The 20,902-nt window shown below is 43.2% G+C and overlaps 1 protein-coding gene across 1 annotated transcript in view; it reads left to right on the top strand.

Annotated features, from left to right (window-relative positions):
- patj (PATJ crumbs cell polarity complex component) overlaps nucleotides 1–20,902 on the top strand; it is a gene marked incomplete at its 5' end in the record, with an annotated part of 133,544 nt that overhangs the window by 108,426 nt on the left and 4,216 nt on the right. Inside the window, 10 exons of the mRNA XM_083888324.1 lie at nucleotides 13,174–13,312; nucleotides 13,501–13,611; nucleotides 13,778–13,876; nucleotides 15,006–15,093; nucleotides 15,544–15,650; nucleotides 16,916–16,999; nucleotides 18,385–18,578; nucleotides 18,668–18,815; nucleotides 20,147–20,233; nucleotides 20,365–20,557. Coding sequence (XP_083744450.1) covers nucleotides 13,174–13,312; nucleotides 13,501–13,611; nucleotides 13,778–13,876; nucleotides 15,006–15,093; nucleotides 15,544–15,650; nucleotides 16,916–16,999; nucleotides 18,385–18,578; nucleotides 18,668–18,815; nucleotides 20,147–20,233; nucleotides 20,365–20,557 — 1,250 coding nt within the window. The remainder of the gene's footprint in view (nucleotides 1–13,173; nucleotides 13,313–13,500; nucleotides 13,612–13,777; nucleotides 13,877–15,005; nucleotides 15,094–15,543; nucleotides 15,651–16,915; nucleotides 17,000–18,384; nucleotides 18,579–18,667; nucleotides 18,816–20,146; nucleotides 20,234–20,364; nucleotides 20,558–20,902) is intronic.

Genomic DNA, 20,902 nt, shown 5'->3' with positions numbered 1-20,902 from the left:
TTTGATTGACAGCGTTGCAGAAACAAACACGACAGCTGTTTCAGTCCCGTGATGAAAGTCTGTGGACAAACAGCTGCTCGTCGTGTGTTTTAACTCTGTGATACACAAGAGTTTAGTAGTAGTTTTACTGGTAGTTTAGTTGTTTTACTCGTAGTTTAGGAGTTAAGACTTTGTCGTTTTGTTAGTTGTTTTCATAGTAGTTTTGGTAGTTGTTTTAGTAGTAGTTTTTTTTTAGTTGTTTTAGTAGTAGTTTTAGGAATTGTTTTACTGGTAGTTTGGTAGTTTAAGTAGTTGTTTTACTGCTCCTTTTGGTAGTAGTTTTGATAATTATGTTACTAGTAGTTTTGGTAGTTATTTTAGTAGTAGTTTTGGTAGTTATTTTAGTAGTAGTTTCTTTAGTAGTAGTTTTAGGAATTGTTATACTGGTAGTTTGGTAATTTTAGTAGTAGTTTTGATAATTATTTTAATAGTAGTTTTGGTAGTTATTTCAGTAGTTTAGTTTTAATAGTTGTTTGGTAGTAGTTCAGTAGTAGTTTCAGTAGTTAGTAGTAATTCTGGTCGTAGATTTGGTAGTAGTTTAGTAGTGGTTTTGTTTGTTGTTTTTGTAGTAATTTTAGTCATAGTTTAGTAGTAGTTTTGGTAGTTATTTTAGGAGTAGTTTTGCTAGTAGTTTGGTAGTAGTTTTGGTAGTAGTTTTAGTAGTTGTTTTATTAGTTGTTTGGTAGTAGTTCAGTAGTAGTTTTGGCTGTAGTTTTGGTAGTAGTTTACTAGTAGTTTTGTTAGTTGTTTTTGTAGGACTTTTAGTAGTAGTTTAGTTGTAGTTTTGGTAGTTATTCTAGTAGTAGTTTTGTTAGTTTGGTAGTTATTTTAGTAGTTATTTTAGTCATATTTTTCTTGGTAGTTTAGTACTAGTTCTGATCGTAGTTTTAATAGTTATTTCAGTAGTAGTTTTGGTCGTAGTTTCTCGGGGTCAAAGGGGCAGTGGGCGGGGCTCGGATGCTGGGCTTCTGCATGATGATTGGAGGAAGTGTCTGAAAGGCGGAGCCAGTTTTTGATTGACAGCATTACAGAAACACGACAGCGAAGCCTTTCCTGCCTCAGTCCTTTGTGGACTTTGTGATGAAGTCTTTCGACAAACAGCTGCTCGTCATGTGTTATTTACCCTGTGATGCAGATTTATTTCATTAATTATCGCGTTTTCCTTCTTCTAGTTGTTCGTTTGCGGAATTCATGAAATAATTTATGTAGCTGAAATGAGCTTCACCTGTTTTACATTTCCCTCACAAGACATTAAACCATCACAGTGACTGTGTTCGACGCTGTTGAATCTGGGTAAAAATCCACTTTAGCTGCGAATGGAAGCAGACACTGCATCAAACACCCTGTCATCTAATGTTGCTGCAGGTGAACCACACACACACACACACACACACACACACACACACACACAGAGCGAGGATCCTGCAGCAGCTGAGACTCTGCAGTCAAAGCTCCAGGTTTCATGAAGGCGTCGCTGGTCCTTCACTTTCAAAGCCCGGTCCTTTGAGACGTGAGAGGAGCTGAGGATTAAGCGCTCCTCCTCCTCCTCCTCCTCCTCCTCCTCCTCCTCCTCCTCCTCCTCTGCTGCTGCAGGGATTGATTTGCTGCTTTGAAGCGAGCAGGTGTGGTGTATTTCACCGAGGTCTTATTAAGACCCAAAGCCTCGCACATCAGAGCAGGTGAGCTCTCTGTCAGAGAGGATTTAGTCTGCAGGTGGAGGCAGAGGATGAAACCTCAGCCAATCCTGCAAAAGTTTTACCAAGTCTCTTATGTCACGGTGACTTTTCTTCCTCCGAACATTGATTTTTTTCACTGCTGAAGACGAAGTAACACGTGAACACAGTCGGCAGGAATCTGAATGAATCTATACGATCACCTCCTGACGCTTCACAGTCACAAATATGATTAAAAAAGGTCTTAAAAAGAGTAAATGATGAATGTGATCTTGACACAGGTTTACAAATTTAACAAATACATTTATTCAAAGGTGGATTCCTCAGTCATTTCAGGGTGCTTACTTATTATTACCCAGTTATTCCTTGTATTTGTTGCCTCTTTAGGATGTTTTTCTGTCATAAACACTGACCTTGTCAGGACCAGTTGGCCTCACGGAGACCAAAGCCTGGTTCTTATGAGGTTTAGGACTAAGACTTACTGCAGTTTGGGCTTTTCTAAATCAGGGGTCGAGGTCCAAATTTTCGTGTAAACAATTGAATGTTTGGGCCGAAAGATCTTCGTTGTATCTTCATCAGACAAAGTGTCTTCAAACGTCCAAAAAACGTAAACTAACAATAATCTGGACGTTGTCATATGATAATAGTTATTTTATGGACTATGCATCCCAAACCTGGCTGTCTCCATGACAACAGGAGACTGGAAGGTCCTGGGTCCTGGGTCCTGGGTCCTGGGTCCTGGGTCCTGGGTCCTGGGTGCTGGGTCCTGGGATGACCCCCTTTGATCCAGTGGATTTGGCAGGGGAGAGAAGGATAATAGTCTAGCTAAGATCTATGATGGACAACCTCTGTGTTTTGTTAGCTTAGCATGATCCTGTGTTGTCCAAGTGTGTGTGATATGCGTCCTAACATATGATAATAGTTGTTTTCACGTACATTTGCTTCTCAAACCTGGCAGTCTCCATGACAACAGCAGTGTTTTGTATTTTTCAAACCAAACATTTAGTTTGAAGTTTACCGTCCGTTCTATTTGAATAAGTTCATATTATTTTCAGAATAAAAGCTCTGAAGTCAGAAGATCAGAATTGGAAGTCAATGCTGTGTCCTCAGAAGAATGTCTGGACAGACGTGTGTGTGTGTGTGTGTGTGTGTGTGTCGTCAGCCTGACAGAATGGAGACAGATGAATGTGTCAGTGTGAGCAGAGACTCTGCTAAAGACCTCTGCTGCTGCTGCTGCTGCTGAGCGATGATTCTCTTCTCGTTGTGTTGTTAGCGCTCCGTGATGAAAGGCTCACGAGACGCTAGCCCTGTCAACAACACGCGCGACATAAATCACCGTCGCAAACGACAAGTCATTACAACCATCACTGAAATGTAAGCAGCGGCGCTGTCGACGCATCACGGCTAACCTCGTGTAACTGTTGTGTTTCGAGCTGATGATGGTTTAATGAACATGTCTGAATTAAAAATCCCTGAGTCATACATCGATGACGGTGTCAAAGATCCACCTGTTAGGGTTAGGGACACGGGTGGACATCTAGGGAATGGATATCTAGGGAATGGACATCTAGGGAATGGACATCTAGGGAATGGACATCTAGGGAATGGACATCTAGAGAATGGACATCCGGGGAATGGACATCTAGGGAATGGACATCTAGGGAATAGATATCTAGGGAATGGACATCTAGGGAATGGACATCTAGGGAATGGACATCTAGGGAATGGACATCTAGGGAATGGACATTCAAGGAATGGACATCTAGGGAATGGATATCTAGGGAATGGACATCTAGGGAATGGACATCTAGGGAATGGACATTCAAGGAATGGACATCTAGGGAATGGATATCTAGGGAATGGACATCTAGGGAATGGACATCTAGGGAATGGACATTCAAGGAATGGACATCTAGGGAATGGACATTCAAGGAATGGACATCTAGGGAATGGACATCTAGGAAATGGACATCCAGGAAATGGACATCCCGGGAATGAACATCTAGACAATGGACTTCTAGGAAATGGACATCTAGGGAATGGACATTCAAGGAATGGACATCTATCAATCAATCAATCAATCAATCTTTATTTATATAGCCCACAGTTTACAAAACATAGTTTGTCTCACGGGACTTCACAGGGTTGGTAACATCCTCTGTCCTTAGACCTTCGACCAGGGTAAGGAAAAACTACCAGGGAAAAAAACCCTTGTAAAAGGGAAAAAGGGTAGAAACCTTAGGGAGAACCACAGGTGAGGGATCCACTCCCTGGACGGACAGACGTGCAGTAGATGTTACCCAAAACATACAATACACAATGACAAGAATAAAAAGTGAAAAAAAAGAAAAAAGTCTTTAAATGCCAGGATCATCTGGATCACTGGGTTTATCACAGCCTGTAGTGAAGACTGTTGTGGTCAGAGACTTGAGGATGACGGAGTCTTCTTTCCTGTCCTGACCTCATGTCGTTCACTGGTGTCAGCAGAACTGTAAGAGATTAAAATCAGTTAAAGATGTGCTATATGTAGATTTATGTGCTACATCTCATGGGGGTACATCAGGTAAGTGGTGAGGGATGAAAAATCGAGGACGGGGTAGAGAAAGTGCGGCTCGTGCAAAGTCTGTGTGCTCATTCTAAGTGCATGATGGGAAATTCCCCCAGCAGTCTAAGCCTATGGCAGCATAAGATAGACTATTCTAATCAGGACTACCTGATCTAGCTTCGATTATAGGCTATGTTAAAAAGGTAGGTTTTCAGTCTCACCTTAAAGGCAGAGACCGAGTCAGACTGTCTAGGGAATGGATATCTAGGGAATGGACATCTAGGGAATGGACATCTGGGGAATGGACATCTAGGGAATGGACATTCAAGGAATGGACATCTAGGGAATGGACATTCAAGGAATGGACATCTAGGGAATGGACATCTAGGAAATGGACATCCAGGAAATGGACATCCCGGGAATGAACATCTAGACAATGGACTTCTAGGAAATGGACATCTAGGGAATGGACATTCAAGGAATGGACATCTAGGGAATGGATATCTAGGGAATGGACATCTGGGGAATGTACATCTAGGGAATGGACATCCGGGGAATGGACATCAAGGGAAGGAACATGCAGGGAATGGACATCTAGGGAAGGGACATGCAGGGAATGGACATCTAGGGAATGGACATCCGGAGAATGGACATCTGGGGAATGGACATCACGGGAATGGATATCTAGGGAATGGACATCCGGGGAATGGACATCAAGGGAAGGAACATCAAGGGAAGGAACATGCAGGGAATGGACATCTAGGGAAGGGACATGCAGGGAATGGACATCTAGGGAATGGACATCCGGAGAATGGACATCTAGAGAATGGACATCTGGGGAATGGACATCCGGGGAATGGACATCCGGGGAATGGGCATCCGGGGAATGGACATCTAGGGAATGGACATCCAGGGAATGGATATCCGGGGAATGGACATCCGGGGAATGGACATCAAGGGAATGGACATCCAGGGAATGGACATCAAGATGGTGAAGAGAGGGTGTCAGAGCAAACTCTACCTGTTGAAGCAGACTAAAGTCTTTTTGTAGTGCAGGGGATGCTCCTTTAAAGCTCTGGTAAACTTCCGCAGCCCAGATTTTGGAACTGTGCACAAAGAGTGCGTTGGGTTCGCGTGGACAGCAAACTGAATTTCCACCCCCTCACCAGGAGGTGGGAGTATTGAGTCCCCGCTCACCAAGCAGAAAAAAGCACATCCACAACAGAAGAAGTCGTCGCCAGGGAGAGTCATCCGAGCCTCGACCTGGTGACCCTTGAACCAACTGACACCTGCCCGACGTTGAACCAGACGGAACTGAGGGAGCGGTAGCATCGTTCTCTTCTTCTTTGGTAGGAATGCGTCCTATTCGCAGACTTGTTTTTGTTTTTGCTTTTACCGCCACCCAGTGGTGAAGTGGAACTTCACTACCGGGTGGTACCGGTACCGGTGGTACTACAGGACCCTGACGTGCAAGGATACCAGGGTCTTCAGACCTTCTATGACTGTGTAGTGGCAACACCTGTCTTGTTTGGATTGGACTCCTGGGCCAGTGGCATCTCACCGGGAGACAGGAAGAAGCTAGACAGACCTGGGTCCTGCATCCTGCATCCTGGGTCTTGGGTCCTGGGTCCTGGAACCTGCATCCTGGGTCTTGGGTCCTGCGTCCTGGGTCCTGGAAACTGCATCCTGGGTCCTGGGATGACCCCCTTTGATCCATTGGAGTTGGCAGGGGAGAGAAGGATAATAGTCTAGCTAAGATCTATGATGGACAACCTCTGTGTTTTGTTAGCTTAGCATGATCCAGTGTTCTGGTCTTAAATATTAGCTCCAAATAAACAAAGCTGACATTTTACAGTCGAAACGTTACTGAAAGAACCACAGCTGGAGGCGTGTGTGTGTGTGTGTGTGTGTGTGTGTGTGTGTGCGTGTGCGTGTGTACACGGAGACGACTAAAACCTTTCACCACAGCATTATTTTATTATCAGGTCTCTGTGTCTGAAACAAACAAAGGAAATAATTCATCCTCGGCCTCATTTAGACGTTTAACCCTCGACTCCAGCGCTCATGGATTTTTCTCTTCTCCGTTAAACACTTTTCTAACGAGTCTGGGTTTTGTTTCTCAGAGTTTCATTTAATCAGATCTCATTAACGGCTGCGAGGTTTTCCCATGATTCCCTCTGTGCCTGTGTGTGTGTCGGCTTCCTGCGGATGGCGTTCAGGTCGTGGTGTTCAAATCAGGATTTTTTTTTGTGCTGTGTCTTGTGCTGATTGAATGCAGTGTGTGTGTGTGTGTGTTCAACCAGGTGACAAAATCTCGTTAAAGTTGTGTCCGTGCAGCGCCGCACAATGATTTATCCGTGTATAAAGGTCGCCCGCCGTGGCGATGAGCAACGGCATGGTGTTGAGACAGCGGTGTCGCCTCATCGCAGCCTCATCACCATGGAAACCGACATGGTTTAGTGTCCGCGGTCCTGGACAATGTATCGATATTACGTCTGTATCTGCGATGACTTTTCCTGCTTTTAAAGGTTGTTGTGTTGTGAAATACGCAAAAAATACAAAAATGATATTTGAAAAAAGTCACTTAGTAACGCTGATTATTTGTGTTATAGCAGAATTTTACCATATTTGTAGTTAATTTCATCGTTAAATCCAGGTATTAAAGGTAATAATAAGTATATTTTAAGATCATGTGACATTATATTTTATTTTAGAGCGTATTTACGGTGTATTGTCTCTCTGAAACGTCTCATGAGTCCAGAGAAACGACCTTTATATCAGCATATATCTCTTGTATCAGGATAAAGACTCAAAATATCTTGTATCAGGATAAAGACTCAAAATACAATTTTTTATTTTTGTTGTGATTTTTTCCCAATTCCTTACAAAAAAAGGTTTAAAATGACAAAAACAAACACAGCAGATTGATAATCTCAGATTTGTTCGCTGCTTAGGGCCCTGTGACCACTAGAGGGCCCCCAAGAGCAATTAAATTTTTTTTTTTTTGGATCGCTGTAGTTTTTTTAGAATTTTTCTCCCCATTTTTTACATAGTTGTCAGATGTGATTTTTTAACTTTATATTTTATTTATAAGCCATTTTTTATTACTTTGTTCCGGATGCCTCTGTTGATTTACAGTGTTATTTAAGTTAATTTGTTTATTTTATATAATGCTGGGGTTTTTTTACATATAAAAGTCAAATCTTTGTATTACAGGAGTGATTATGTTAGTTAGAGTGTTAATATCTTAGTATTTTATTTATAAACCGTTTGGTTTTATGTATTGATTCTCTGTCTCGCCAGTAGGGGGAGTTGCTGAGTTTGCCAAATATTAATTGAAAGATCTTTCTGTAAGTGTGTGTAAGTGTATGAAATACAATAATCATTATTATTGGCAGCAACAGAGGGCCCCAAAATCAAATTTTGCTTAGGGCCCCATGGAGCCGGCCCTGCTGACGGGCCAGTTTTGGGCCCCGGGCCACCAGTTATTGATCACTGATCTAAGGTTATTGAAGAAAGAGAGAATGAATGAGTGAGAGCTGCGTCTGTTATGACTGAATGACTGAAACAGGAAGTGATGGACTTTCCTCGTCGCCGTCACCTTGACTAAGGAGACGTGATGAGTCAATGAGAGTGGATCAATAACTGAGAACATGACTGATAATGACAGGAAGACATGAGGACAGGAGGACAGGAGGACATGACTGATAATGACATGAGGACATGACTGATAATGACATGAGGATATGAGGACATGACTGATAATTACATGAGGACATGACTGATAATGACATGAGGATATGACTGATAATGACATGAGGATATGACTGATAATGACATGAGGACATGACTGATAATGACATGAGGACATGAGAACATGACTGATAATGACATGAGGACATGACTGATAATGACAGGAGGACATGACTGATAATGACATGAGGACATGAGGACATGACTGATAATGACATGAGGACATGACTGATAATGACATGAGGATATGACTGATAATGACATGAGGACATGACTGATAATGACATGAGGACATGAGAACATGACTGATAATGACATGAGGACATGAGGACATGACTGATAATGACATGAGGATATGACTGATAATGACATGAGGACATGACTGATAATGACATGAGGACATGAGAACATGACTGATAATGACATGAGGACATGACTGATAATGACATGAGGACATGACTGATAATGACAGGAGGACATGAGAACATGACTGATAATGACAGAAGGACATGAGGACATGACTGATAATGACATGAGGACATGAGAACATGACTGATAATGACAGAAGGACATGAGGACATGACTGATAATGACATGAGGACATGACTGATAATGACATGAGGACATGACTGATAATGACATGAGGACATGACTGATAAGGACAGGAGGACATGACTGATAATGACAGGAAGACATGAGGACATGACTGATAATGACATGAGGACATGACTGATAATGAGATGAGGACATGACTGATAATGACATGAGGACATGACTGATAATGACAGAAGGACATGAGGACATGACTGATAATGACATGAGGACATGAGGACATGACTGATAATGACATGAGGACATGACTGATAATGACATGAGGACATGACTGATAATGACATGAGGACATGACTGATAAGGACAGGAGGACATGACTGATAATGACAGGAAGACATGAGGACATGACTGATAATGACATGAGGACATGACTGATAATGACAAGAGGACATGACTTATATGACAGGAGGACATGAGGACATGACTGATAATGACATGAGGACATGACTGATAATGACATGAGGACATGACTGATAATGACATGAGGACATGACTGATAATGACATGAGGACATGACTGATAATGACATGAGGACATGAGGACATGACTGATAATGACATGAGGACATGAGGTCGTCTCTGTGACCGTGATAAAGACATAGCAAGAATATTTAGTGACTTGTGATCACGGTGATCCCAGAACTACGTTCTAGGTTTTCCTCTTTAATTTAGCCATTTTAATAAAAAACCATTGTGATTCAGCGCAGAGAGCGAGGAATTCATTATTAGTCGACGATGGTCGTCTTTATGAGGTAAAATTAATCAGAGTGAAGAGACCAGAACAATAGATGATGAAGATAATCATCAAACAGCTGCTGGTGGCTTCAGCTCGTCGTCCTCAAACCTACATTTCTCTTTCTCGTGACAGTAAAACACTTCTGAGAACATCACAGCTTCTCTCTTTTTTACGCCTGCAGACGTTGAGTTGTCGGCTTCCATCTGTTCTCTTCTGTGTAAATGTAATATCTCAGGAAACGTCTCCAGGGAATCTCTTCACATTTGGCACAAACGTTTCGCTTGGACTCGAGGATGAAATATATATTATGGTTTTTGTGTTTGATGGTGTGAGCAGAACATGGTGCTAGATCAATATATACCTTCTTTATATATATATGTATATAAGATTTATTCTCCTCACTAAACTAAATCACAACATACATTATCTCAAGGCTGAAACCTTTGCGATATTATAGAGAGAAGAGGAAACAGTTCACATAAATGATGCACGGCCATCTGCCAAGACAGGTTGGGGTGAAAGGGAAAATGGGCTTGATTCTATGACTGTGTAGTGGCATCACTTGTCTTTTTTGGATTCGTCTCCTGGGCCAGTGGCATCTCACCAGGAGACAGGAAGAAGCCGGACAGACCTGGATTCTGGGTCCACGTTCTTGGGTCCAGGGTCTTGGGTCCTTGGTCCTGCGTCTCCTGGGCCAGTGGTATCTCACCAGGAGACACGAAGTAGCTGGACAGACCTGGATTCTGGATTCTGGGTCCAGGGTCCAGGTTCTTGGGTCTTGGGCCCTGCGTCTCCTGGGCCAGTGGCATCTCACCAGGAGACGGGGAAGAAGCTGGATAGACCTGGATTCTGGGTCCAGGTTCTTGGGTCCAGGGTCCAGGGTCTTAGGTCTTGGGTCCTTGGTCCTGCGTCTCCTGGGCCAGTGGCATCTCACAAGGGGACAGGAATTAGCTGGACAAACCTGGATTCTGGGTCCTGAGTCCTAGATCCTGGGTCCTGGGTCCTGGGTCCTGGGTCCGGGGTCCAGGGTCCAGGGTCCAGGGTCCAGGGTCCAGGGTCTTAGTTCTTGGGTCCTGGGTCCTGGGTCCTGCGTCTCCTGGGCCAGTGGCATCTCACCTGGAGACAGGAAGAAGCTGGACAGAACTGGATTCTGGATTCTGGGTCCAGATTCTTGGGTCCAGGGTCCAGGGTCTTAGGTCTTGGGTCCTGGGTCCTGCGTCTCCTGGGCCAGTGGCATCTCACCAGGGGACAGGAATTAGCTGGACAGACCTGGATTCTGGGTCCTGGTTCTTGGGTCTTGGGTGACTCAAAACTGCACGGCCATCTGCCAAGACAGGTTGTGGTGAAAGGAAAAAATGGGCTTGATGATTGATGATTGTTTTTAATATGAAGCAAATACATCATGTTTTACATTATTTTATCATCTGGTTAGTTTTCAGATGAAGGACGCAGCGTTTTTCTGTCAGAATCATAACGACAAACAAAAACAATCCACTAAATTTACGCAATGCAGCTTTAAAGTGCATCAGTGGAATGAGTTGTGATATATGTTTGTGCTCGTTCTGGCTCCACAGACGCCTCCATTTACTCGCTGTGATGTCTCCAATCAGACGTAGCCTTTCTGCGCTACCTGGGTGCTAAGTATGGGCGATGTATGGATACTGATGCTACACTCGTGTACTTCCAGACCATGAAGGTCATCTGGGTCAAGTTTGCTCTTTGTCCGTGGGGAAGTTAAATATCTGGAACAAACTCCAGGAAGAGTTCAGGTCTGCAAAAATCAGCCCATTCCTTTAAATCTAGGCTAAAGAACCGATTGTTATCCTTTAGATTATTGTAATATCCGTAGCTTTCCGGTCATTTTTCAAACATGCATGAAACCTCCTGAAACTTAGCATGGTGGTCAGGTCAGGTGAAAATGCGATATTGGCATAGGTCCCGAAACCTGTGCATTGTTCAAGGGCTCTATAGCGCCCCTTAAGGTGAAAACATAGGCAAAATTGGTTTCACCGAATTTCCCGAAACTTGGTGGGAAGATGTAGTAGACCAAGACGAACAAAAAAGTCGAGCGTAACCATGGCCTCAACTCAACAGGAAGTCAGCCATTTTGAATTTTGGCGTCCACTTTGGCGATTTGTACTCGTCTGAGCTCATTTGTCGTGCTAACATAAAGAACATGTCAATTTCTACTATGCACATCAAAGATGAAATGCTGTTCAAAGGTTTGGTGTATTCAAAACATTGTGGCCACGGCAACCCTCTGCGTTTTGGTGAATTTCGAACAAAACAGGAAGTGCCCTATTACTTCGGCATACATTGAGTTCCACAGAATTTTCCGCAATTTTGTGGGAAGATGTTTTAGACCAGGACGAACAAAAAAGTCGACCGTAACCATGGCCTCAACTAAACAGGAAGTTAGTCATTTTTAATTTTGGTGTCCATTTCGGCCATTTGTAACCTACATAAATGAGTCAAAACATCAAAGCTGACAAGTTGTCGAAAGGTTTCGCAGATTCACAAATCTGTTCAGGAGACTGCTGCACTCCCCACAGTTCTTTCTTTTACCGCTCTATTTAAATGCTTTTATTGTGTTTTGTTATGTCAAGTACTGACGTCCTGAACCTCAGTGGAGAACATCACCAGCTTTTTGTTTGGGGTTTATTTTTTGTCTCGACTTTGTCTCCGTCATGTTAATTTTCATTGGGAACTTGAAAATCCTCCTCTGCTGCAGAGCTGCAATAAACGTCTGCTGTGGTCGTGTGACTGCAGCCGTGGAGTGTCTGCAGTGCAGTGATACTGCACGTCCACATCTGTCCAACATCTGCTGGAGCTCCACCTCACACCACTGTGTTCTGATCATGTGTATTTGTTGCCTCTTTAGAACCTTTCCACCGTTTCTGTCATAAACACTAACTTTATCAGGACCAGTCGTCCTCATAGAGACCAAAACCGGGTCCTAATGAGGCAGAACCTAATTTCTGAGGAGCTGAATCTTAGTTTAGGGCTAAGAGTTGAATTTGTGATTTAGGATAAGGTTCATGTTAACACTTTGTGTTCCAGGTGTTACTCATGTTGTGGGGACCCAAGACACATTATGGGACTTGTCTTCTTTATGGGGACAAATATCAAGTCCCTATAATGTAAATGATTACATAGTTTAAGGTGAAGACGTGTTGTGTGGTTAGGCTAGGCTAGGATAGGTTAGGTTAGGTTAGGTTAAGGTTAGGTTAAGGTTAAGGTTAAGGTTAAGGTTAGGTCAGGTTAGGTTAGGTTAGGTCAGGTTAGGCTCGGTTAAGTTAGGCTCGGTTAAGGTTAGGTTAGGATACATTGGGTTCGGTTAGGTTATGCTAGGTTAGGTTAGGCTCGGTTAGGTTAAGGCTAGGTTAGGTTAGGTTAGGTTAAGGTTAGGCTAGGCTGGGTTCAGTTAGGTGAGGCTAGGTTAGGTTAGGCTAGGTTAGATTAGGCTAGGTTAGGCTCAGTTAAGGTTAGGCTACACTGGGTTAAGTTAGATTAGGCTAGGTTAGGCTCAGTTAAGGTTAGGCTGGGTTAGGTTACATTAGGCTAGGTTAGGCTGGGTTAGGCTAAGCTAGGTTAGGTTATGGTTAGTGTTAGGGTTAGGGTTAGGTTAAGGTTAGGTTAGGCTAGGCTGGGTTCAGTTAGGTTAGGCTAGGCTAAGTCAGGTTAGGCTGGGTTAGGTTAGGCTAGGTTAAGGTTAGTATAACGTGAGGACATTTTGGCTGGTCCTCACTTCTTTGAAGGACTTTTTGGAGGTTGGACTGACTCCGCCCCCTCTTTCTTCTCTCTCTCTCTCTACAGAAATGATGATGCTATAAATCAGATGGCCGTCCCTCCCTTCCCGCCTCCTCCGCCTCCTCCACCTGCTCCACCTGCTCCACCTGCTCCACCTGCTCCACCTGCTCCACCTGCTCCACCTGCCCCCCCTGTCCTCAGTCCTGTCCTCAGTCCTGTCCTCAGTCCTGTCCTCAGTCCTGTCCTCAGTCCCGTCCTCAGTCCCGTCCTCAGTCCTGTCCTCAGTCCTCTCACACCTGAGGTAAAAACACACATTCACCCGAATCATTCTTACATAGAGCTGCAAACGTTCTTACGTACGTAATGTTAATGTCATTTGTGTGTGTCCTCCAGTGTGTGCCTCCACCTCCTCCCGCTGTCCCCGCCCCCACAGACGGACCCCGCCCCCCCGACAGCCTCACGATTCCCCCGGTATCATCGTCGTCGTCGTCATCGAACACAGTGGTCAGTGTGACCGTGTTAGCACGACTTAGCATAAATCTATTATAGCAGAATATTAAACTTTGGGAAGGTGACACATTTTCTGCCACCAGGAACAAAAGTGTCAGGTTTTTTTTTTTTTGGTTTTTTTTTTAATCTTCAAAAACATCTGTGTGTGTGTGTGTGACAGGACAAGACGAGCGACGAGGAACACAACAACAGGAACAGGAGCAGCAGCAGCAGCAACAGCGCCCCCCAGAGTCTGAGAGAGGCCGACACCTTCACAAAGGTGAACTCTCACTCATTCACTCAAACCTTTATTTTACCATGAAGTCTCAGCGAGGTTAGTGGTGTACGTTCCATTTACTTCGGAGATAGGAAGTCGGACGTGGGAGAGATTGCTAACCCGTGTCTAACACGTTGTTAGCAACACCGGTCGTTAGCATTGTGCTACAAGGTGTTTTTCACGAAAAATGGTTACGTATAAAAATTGCTCTGTGACTGAATGACTTGATTTGAAACAAATAAGACAGAAGTGCAGTGAAACAGTGAAATTAGCTGAGTGTTTGCAACTATTGACGTCAGAGGCAGCCATCTTGGAATCCACCGACGTTCCCATTTGGCAATCGACAGACATTCCCAGCTCAGCGTTTGCTAGTTCTGTGTGTGTGTGTGTGTTCTTGTATTTATATATTAGTGAGTTTCAAAAAGACATTCATACCTGTCTTTGTGAGGACATTTGCTGGGACACTTTGTCTTTAAACGCTCTGAAAGGCTTTGTCAGGGTTAAGACCTGGTTTTGGGGTTAGAATTGGGTTAAGGTTAAAGGTTAGGGTTAGGCTCTTAGTTATGATGGTTATGGTTAAGTTAAGAGGGTTCGAGCATGTATGTCTATGATGTGTCCTCACTAAGTGATAAAAACTGGTTTGTTTGTGTGTTATTATACACTCTTAGAAATAAGGGTTCCAAAAGGGTTCTTCTAGGGTAAGGGTAGCTAGCTAGCTACCTAACCCTAAGGTCTAGCTGAGGTTCTACCTGGAACCAAGGGTTCTTGGTAACACTAATGGTTCCAGTAAGAACCATTTTGATCCAGAGAACCCTTTAAAACCCCTTTCTTGAATAAAGGGTTTTAAAAGGGTTCTTGGTGGAACCCTTATAAAAAGGTTCTACCGAGAAAAAGGGTTCTCCTATGAGGACAAGTCGAAGAACCTTATATGGTTCTACTGAGCACTTTTTGAGGACATTTGTGGCTGGTCCTGGGGGTTAAGGGTTAGGGTTAAGGTAATGGTTAGGGTTAGGTACTTGGTTGGGTTAGGGTAAAGTTAAGATTAAAAGGGTTAGAGAATGCGTTATTGATAAAAAACTAGTGTGTGTGTGTGTGTGTGTGTGTGTGTGTGTGTGCGTGTGTGTGTGTGCAGTCTTGCAGGTCGTCCAGCAGCTCCAGTAAACAGACGGCAGTGACTCCTCCCCCTCTGATCAGCCCTGACCTGCAGGCTGCCAACAAAGGTATCAGCACACACACACACACACACACACACACACACACTTCTTAGAACACTGAATTAACCTCCATTCATTTGGACCGTTGGGTTTCAACCACTCATTTGGACCAGGTTTGGTCTCCATGAAGACTACTGGTCCTGTCAAGGTCAGTTTTTATCCTGGAAAAGGTCCTTAGGACTCTGCATTGGGCAAATAATAATCTCTAACCCTTAACCATAACCAATGAATGCCTAAAACTAACCTTAACCTAACCAACATTCAACAATCTTAGTCCTAAACTTCACCAGTTCCTCAGATACGAGGTTCTGACCAGGCTTTGGTCTCCATGAGGTCTACTGGTCCTTTTGGGTTAGGGTTAGGGTGCATTTGTGAAACCAGCACCATGGACCAGATTATGTGTAGGAATCTTCTTCCTCCTCATCCTCCTCATCCTCATCATCATCATCTCCTCAGACCCATCGTGCTGTGTGGTGGTTCCTGGTCAGGACACGGTGTTGGAGATCTGTAAAGGTCGATCGGGCCTGGGACTCAGTATCGTGGGAGGACGAGACACACAACTGGTAACACACACTTTACACACACAGCTCATTTTTATAGCGTTCGCACCGTTCCGTCTGTCCGTCCGGACTAAAATGGAGGATTGTTTAGTGGGTGAATATCTCCAGGCGTTTTTTTCGTTTTGTCCAAAAACCTTTTTTTTTTTAATTTTCCTGAATTTTTGCGCGTTTTTTTGGTGGGGAAATGTGAGAAATGTGTAAACGGCACTTTACGAGCTTGTCAACGCGATAACTTGACAAATATTGGACATATTGATGTCAAACTGGCACTGTCCATGCCTCTTACAAGTATCTTGGACAAGTTCGAAGATGGGTGACCTTGACCTACTTTTCAAGGTCACGGCTGCACTTGAAACTTGAAAAATAGCCAAAAAACCGGCACTTTTCAACCTTGTCAACGCGATAAATTGACAAATATTTATTGTATTGCTGCCAAACTCTGGCACTGTGGATGCCTCTTACAAGTGTCTTGAACAAGTTCGAAGATCGGTGACCTTGACCTACTTTCCAAGGTCACCGATGCACACCACATGTCCAAAGTGGCCTTCATTGCCTATGCAAATTATGCTTTAAAATTGGCATAAAAATATGGTCGCATGGACTCAGCGCGGAGCATTAGTAGTCGTCGACTATCACCACTCTAGTTAAATAATATGTAAAGTCTGAGTCTGAGTTCCTTAAACAGTTTTATTGTAATTACAGCGTGACGTGTGTGACACGGGTCTAATCTAAATGTTTTTCCACTCGCAGCCACCAAATGTGTCCTTGCGCAGATCGAATTAAATACATCAGACCAAATTAAACGTGTTGAAAGCGTAAACAGCTCCAGGCGTCGATACGTGAGGAAAGGCCCCGTCATCAAATCCTCCTTCTCCTCTTTCTAATTATCCGTGGACACCTGGAAATCTATAAAGAATGAATAAAACATCATTTAATCTGAGGTGTTATTAGATTAAATGGCTTTAGACAGTCCTTCAGCACACAGCTGATACCTGAGTCATCTGGAGGTGGACAAAGCTGAAACTCAGAGACCAATGGGGGGCGCTCTACTACGGCGACCCAGCACACAGGTCCCTTTAATATGACAGATTATTGCTCCAGATCCTAGAATAGTTGGACCAGACATGGACAATAAAAGCAATTAATTTCATGTCAATGTCAACAGAGATTTTCAGAGACTCTGCGTCTCAGGACGAAGACATTAGCATTTTAATAATCTGCAGATTAAACTCAATGTTAATCTGTTTTTCTTGTTTTCTTTCCTCCAGGACGCCATCGTGATCCACGAGGTGTACGAAGAGGGTGCTGCAGCCAGAGATGGACGACTGTGGGCAGGAGACCAGATCCTGGAGGTCAGTGAGTGACCCTCAGATGATGAATTAATCCTGTTAATCTGGCTCTATCAGCAGCATCATTACTGTCACTGCACGTGTTCACAGAGACGCAGCGCTTCACCATATCGATCCACACAAACACACACGTTCACTTTTAACTGGTTTTATTTGATGGTGATGATGCTGTTTGCTTGGATTATTAAATGCAGTGCATTATTTAAAGCTGCTGATAATCTACGGTGTCATTAGATTAAACACTGGGGGGGTTCCAGTGCTACAGAGCTAATATAATCATGCTATTAATGTCATTTTAAAAAAAGAATGACCACCATATGGCCATAGTACAATCATAATCTGACCATCATACAACCATAATCTGACAATAATACGATTGTAATCTGACCATAATATAGCCATAGTCATAGTCAATCATACAACCATAATCTGACAATCATTTGGGGATAGTATTACATAATCTTACCAAAATATGGCAATAGTACTACAATAATCTGACACTAATACAATCTTAATCTGACCATAATATGGCAATAGTACTACCATAATCTGACCATTATACAATCTTAATCTGACCATAATATGGCGATCCTACTACCATAATCTGACTATAATACAATTGTAATATGACCCTCATATGGCTATAGTACTACAATAATCTGACCACAATATGGTTATAGTACTACCATAATCTGACCATAATACAATCATAATCTGACCATAATATGGCGATAGTACTACCATAATCTGACCTTAATATAATCGTAATATGACCATGAAATGGCGATAGTACTACCGTAATCTGACTATGATACAATCTTAATCTGACCATAATATGGGGATCATACTACCATAATCTGACCATAATACAATTGTAATATGACCCTCATATGGCTGTAGTACTACAATAATCTGACCACAATATGGTTATAGTACTACCATAATCTGACCATAATAAAATCATAATCTGACTGTCATATGATGATAGTATTACAATAATCTGACCACAAAATGGTTACCATAATCTGCCCATAAAACAATCGTAATCTGAAATTTAGTAAACATTCGATTTAGTAAGAGGAAAAAATGCTGGAGAAAACCATCATACAACCATAATCTGACAATCATTTGGGGATAGTATTACATAATCTTACCAAAAATGGCAATAGTACTACAATAATCTGACACTAATACAATCTTAATCTGACCATAATATGGGGATAGTACTACCATAATCTGCCCATAAAACAATCGTAATCTGAAAAAAGAAAAGTGCTTATTTTAATTAGGAATGATCTTTACTGCAGGACAGATGGGTTATTTAGTGCAGACAATGTCTCCCTCTGCTGGACAGACGCTAATGACACAGTCACTGTGTGTGTGTTCAGGTCAACGGCGTAGATCTACGTGGAGCGTCCCACGAGGAAGCGATCGCCGCTCTGCGTCAGACGCCGGCGAAGGTTTGTCTGACGGTGCTGAGAGACGAGGCTCAGTACAGAGACGAGGAAAACCTGGACCTGTTTAAGGTGGAGCTGCAGAAGAGGAGCGGCAGAGGACTGGGACTCAGCATCGTCGGCAAGAGGTCCGCCTTAAACCACAGCACCAACACACACATACCTGTCATAATCTGTAATAATAATCTGTATGCGTATGTGTTTGTGTGTGTGTCAGGAGTGGCAGCGGCGTGTTTATCTCTGAGGTGGTCAGAGGGGGCGCCGCAGAGCTGGACGGTCGTCTGATGCAGGGAGATCAGATCCTGTCTGTCAACGGAGAGGACACGAGACACGCCTCCCAGGAAACTGTGGCTGCCGTACTCAAGGTAAAACACACACACACACACACACACACACACACACACACACACACACACACACACACACACACACACACACAAAATATGTGCCATGATCTGATTATCATACAACCTTGTGTCCTCAACTCCCAAAGCTGCCATCAGTGATATATCGTAGAACAGTGGTTCTCAGAGCCTGGGTCCGGAGCCACAGATGGGTCTTATCATTTCCTGAATTTCAAAAATTCATTAAAATTATTCCTTAAGAGATTTGCAAAAATTTTCAACAGATCCTTGTTCAGGGCGATGCCGACTATTATGATGGTAAATTTCAAGTCATTCCGAGATACTTTTTGTTTTCGAGACTAAAGTCAGCTCACTGTCAAAGTGCATCAGGGCAAATGGATAATTTCTTGAAATTCAATAAATCATAAAAATTATTCCTTAAGAGATTTGAAAATATTTTCAACAGATCCTTGTTCAGGGCGATGCCGACTATTATGATGGTAAATTTCAAGTCATTCCGAGATACTTTTTGTTTTTGAGAAGAAAGTCAGCTCACTGTCAAAGTGCATCAGGACAAATGGATCATTTCCTGAATTTCAAAAATTCCTTAAAATTATTCCTTAAGAGATTTGCATATATTTTCAAGAGATCCTTGTTCAGGGCGATGCCGACTATTGTGATGGTAAATTTCAAGTCATTCCGAGATACTTTTTATTTTTCCTGATAAGCTGCTGCCTCCCTGGTGTAGCATGACAAATCAGTGAAAATTAAAATTCACACTATCGGGTCATGCTCAACCCATATCCAAAGTCTTAGGGCAATCTGACTAAAGCGCACCAAGCGTCCACAGAGGCGGAGCTGGCAAACTATAACGACGTCATATCTTAACACACAAACAGCACATGTTTAGACTCTAAATGGCCAATTTCTCGCCACAAATTATCTTAAACCTGCGTTTCCGTGACACAGAAAAGTGAGAAACGGCCACTGTTTCAGTGTTATTCTGCTTACACAGTCTTTCTCTTTCGGACGCCATTGCTCTCTGTAGCCAAAAGCACAACAACCTTGCGTAGCGACCCCTACTGATCAGGCGGGAAATTGCAGCCCGTATCCGTCACCACGACTGAGAAGTATGAAGGCTGGAGGCGTCTCCGTGGTTACGCAGTCGGAGAAGTATAATGTGGTCTGACCAATAATCTGTGTGTGTGTGTGTGTGTGTGTGTGTGTGTGTGTGTGTGTGTGTGTGTGTGTGTGTGTGTGTGTGTGTGTGTGTGTGTGTGTGTGTGTGTGTGTGTGTGTGTGTGTGTGTGTGTGTGTGTGTGTGTGTGTGTGTGTGTGTGTGTGTGTTGCAGTGCGCTCGTGGTCAGGTCCTGTTGGAGCTCGGTCGACTCAAAGCTGCGTCCTGGATCTCGTCCAGACGCGTCTCACAAGGAAGTCAGGTGTGTTTTTTATTTTATTTCAGATTATTTGTAGGTGGTTAAATTAAATTAACCCTTAATTGTGAATTATAAGGCACAGGATTGACTGGATTGACCTCATTAACATAACAAACTCCCTGTGTTTCTCTCAGATGAGCCACGTGAGTGGAAACAGCTCGGCTCTTGTGGCTCCACCCCTCACTCAGCCCCTGACCTCACCTGACCCTCTGACCTTTGACCCCCTGACCTCTGACTCACTGTCCACGACCTCCGTCGGGTCGCTGCCCCTCAACAACAACATCAAGTCCACCCCTGACATCACTTCCTCCTCCGCTAACAGCACAGGTGACACGCGTCGACGTGACGATTAATCATGTCCTAATCCCTCCATAATCTGACTGTAATGTGACCATAGTGCTGTCATAATCTGACCTTGTTACGACCGTAGTAGTACCATAATCTGATATAACTGTAGTATTGACAAAATCTGATAATAATACGACTACTATAATCTGTGGTACTATAATCTGTGGTACTACCATAATCTAACCATAGTATGACCATAGTACTACAATAATCTCACCATAATTTGACTATCGGACTACAATAGTCTGACCTTAATATATTTACATTAATATGAATATAATACAACCATATTACTATCATAATCTCCAATTATACTACCATAAT

Source organism: Microchirus variegatus, assembly GCF_963457635.1.
Source record: "Microchirus variegatus genome assembly, chromosome: 4".
Lineage (NCBI taxonomy): Eukaryota > Metazoa > Chordata > Actinopteri > Pleuronectiformes > Soleidae > Microchirus > Microchirus variegatus.
The sequence above is the reverse complement of the archived record's forward strand: the minus strand, read 5'-3'. Positions and strand labels throughout refer to the sequence as shown.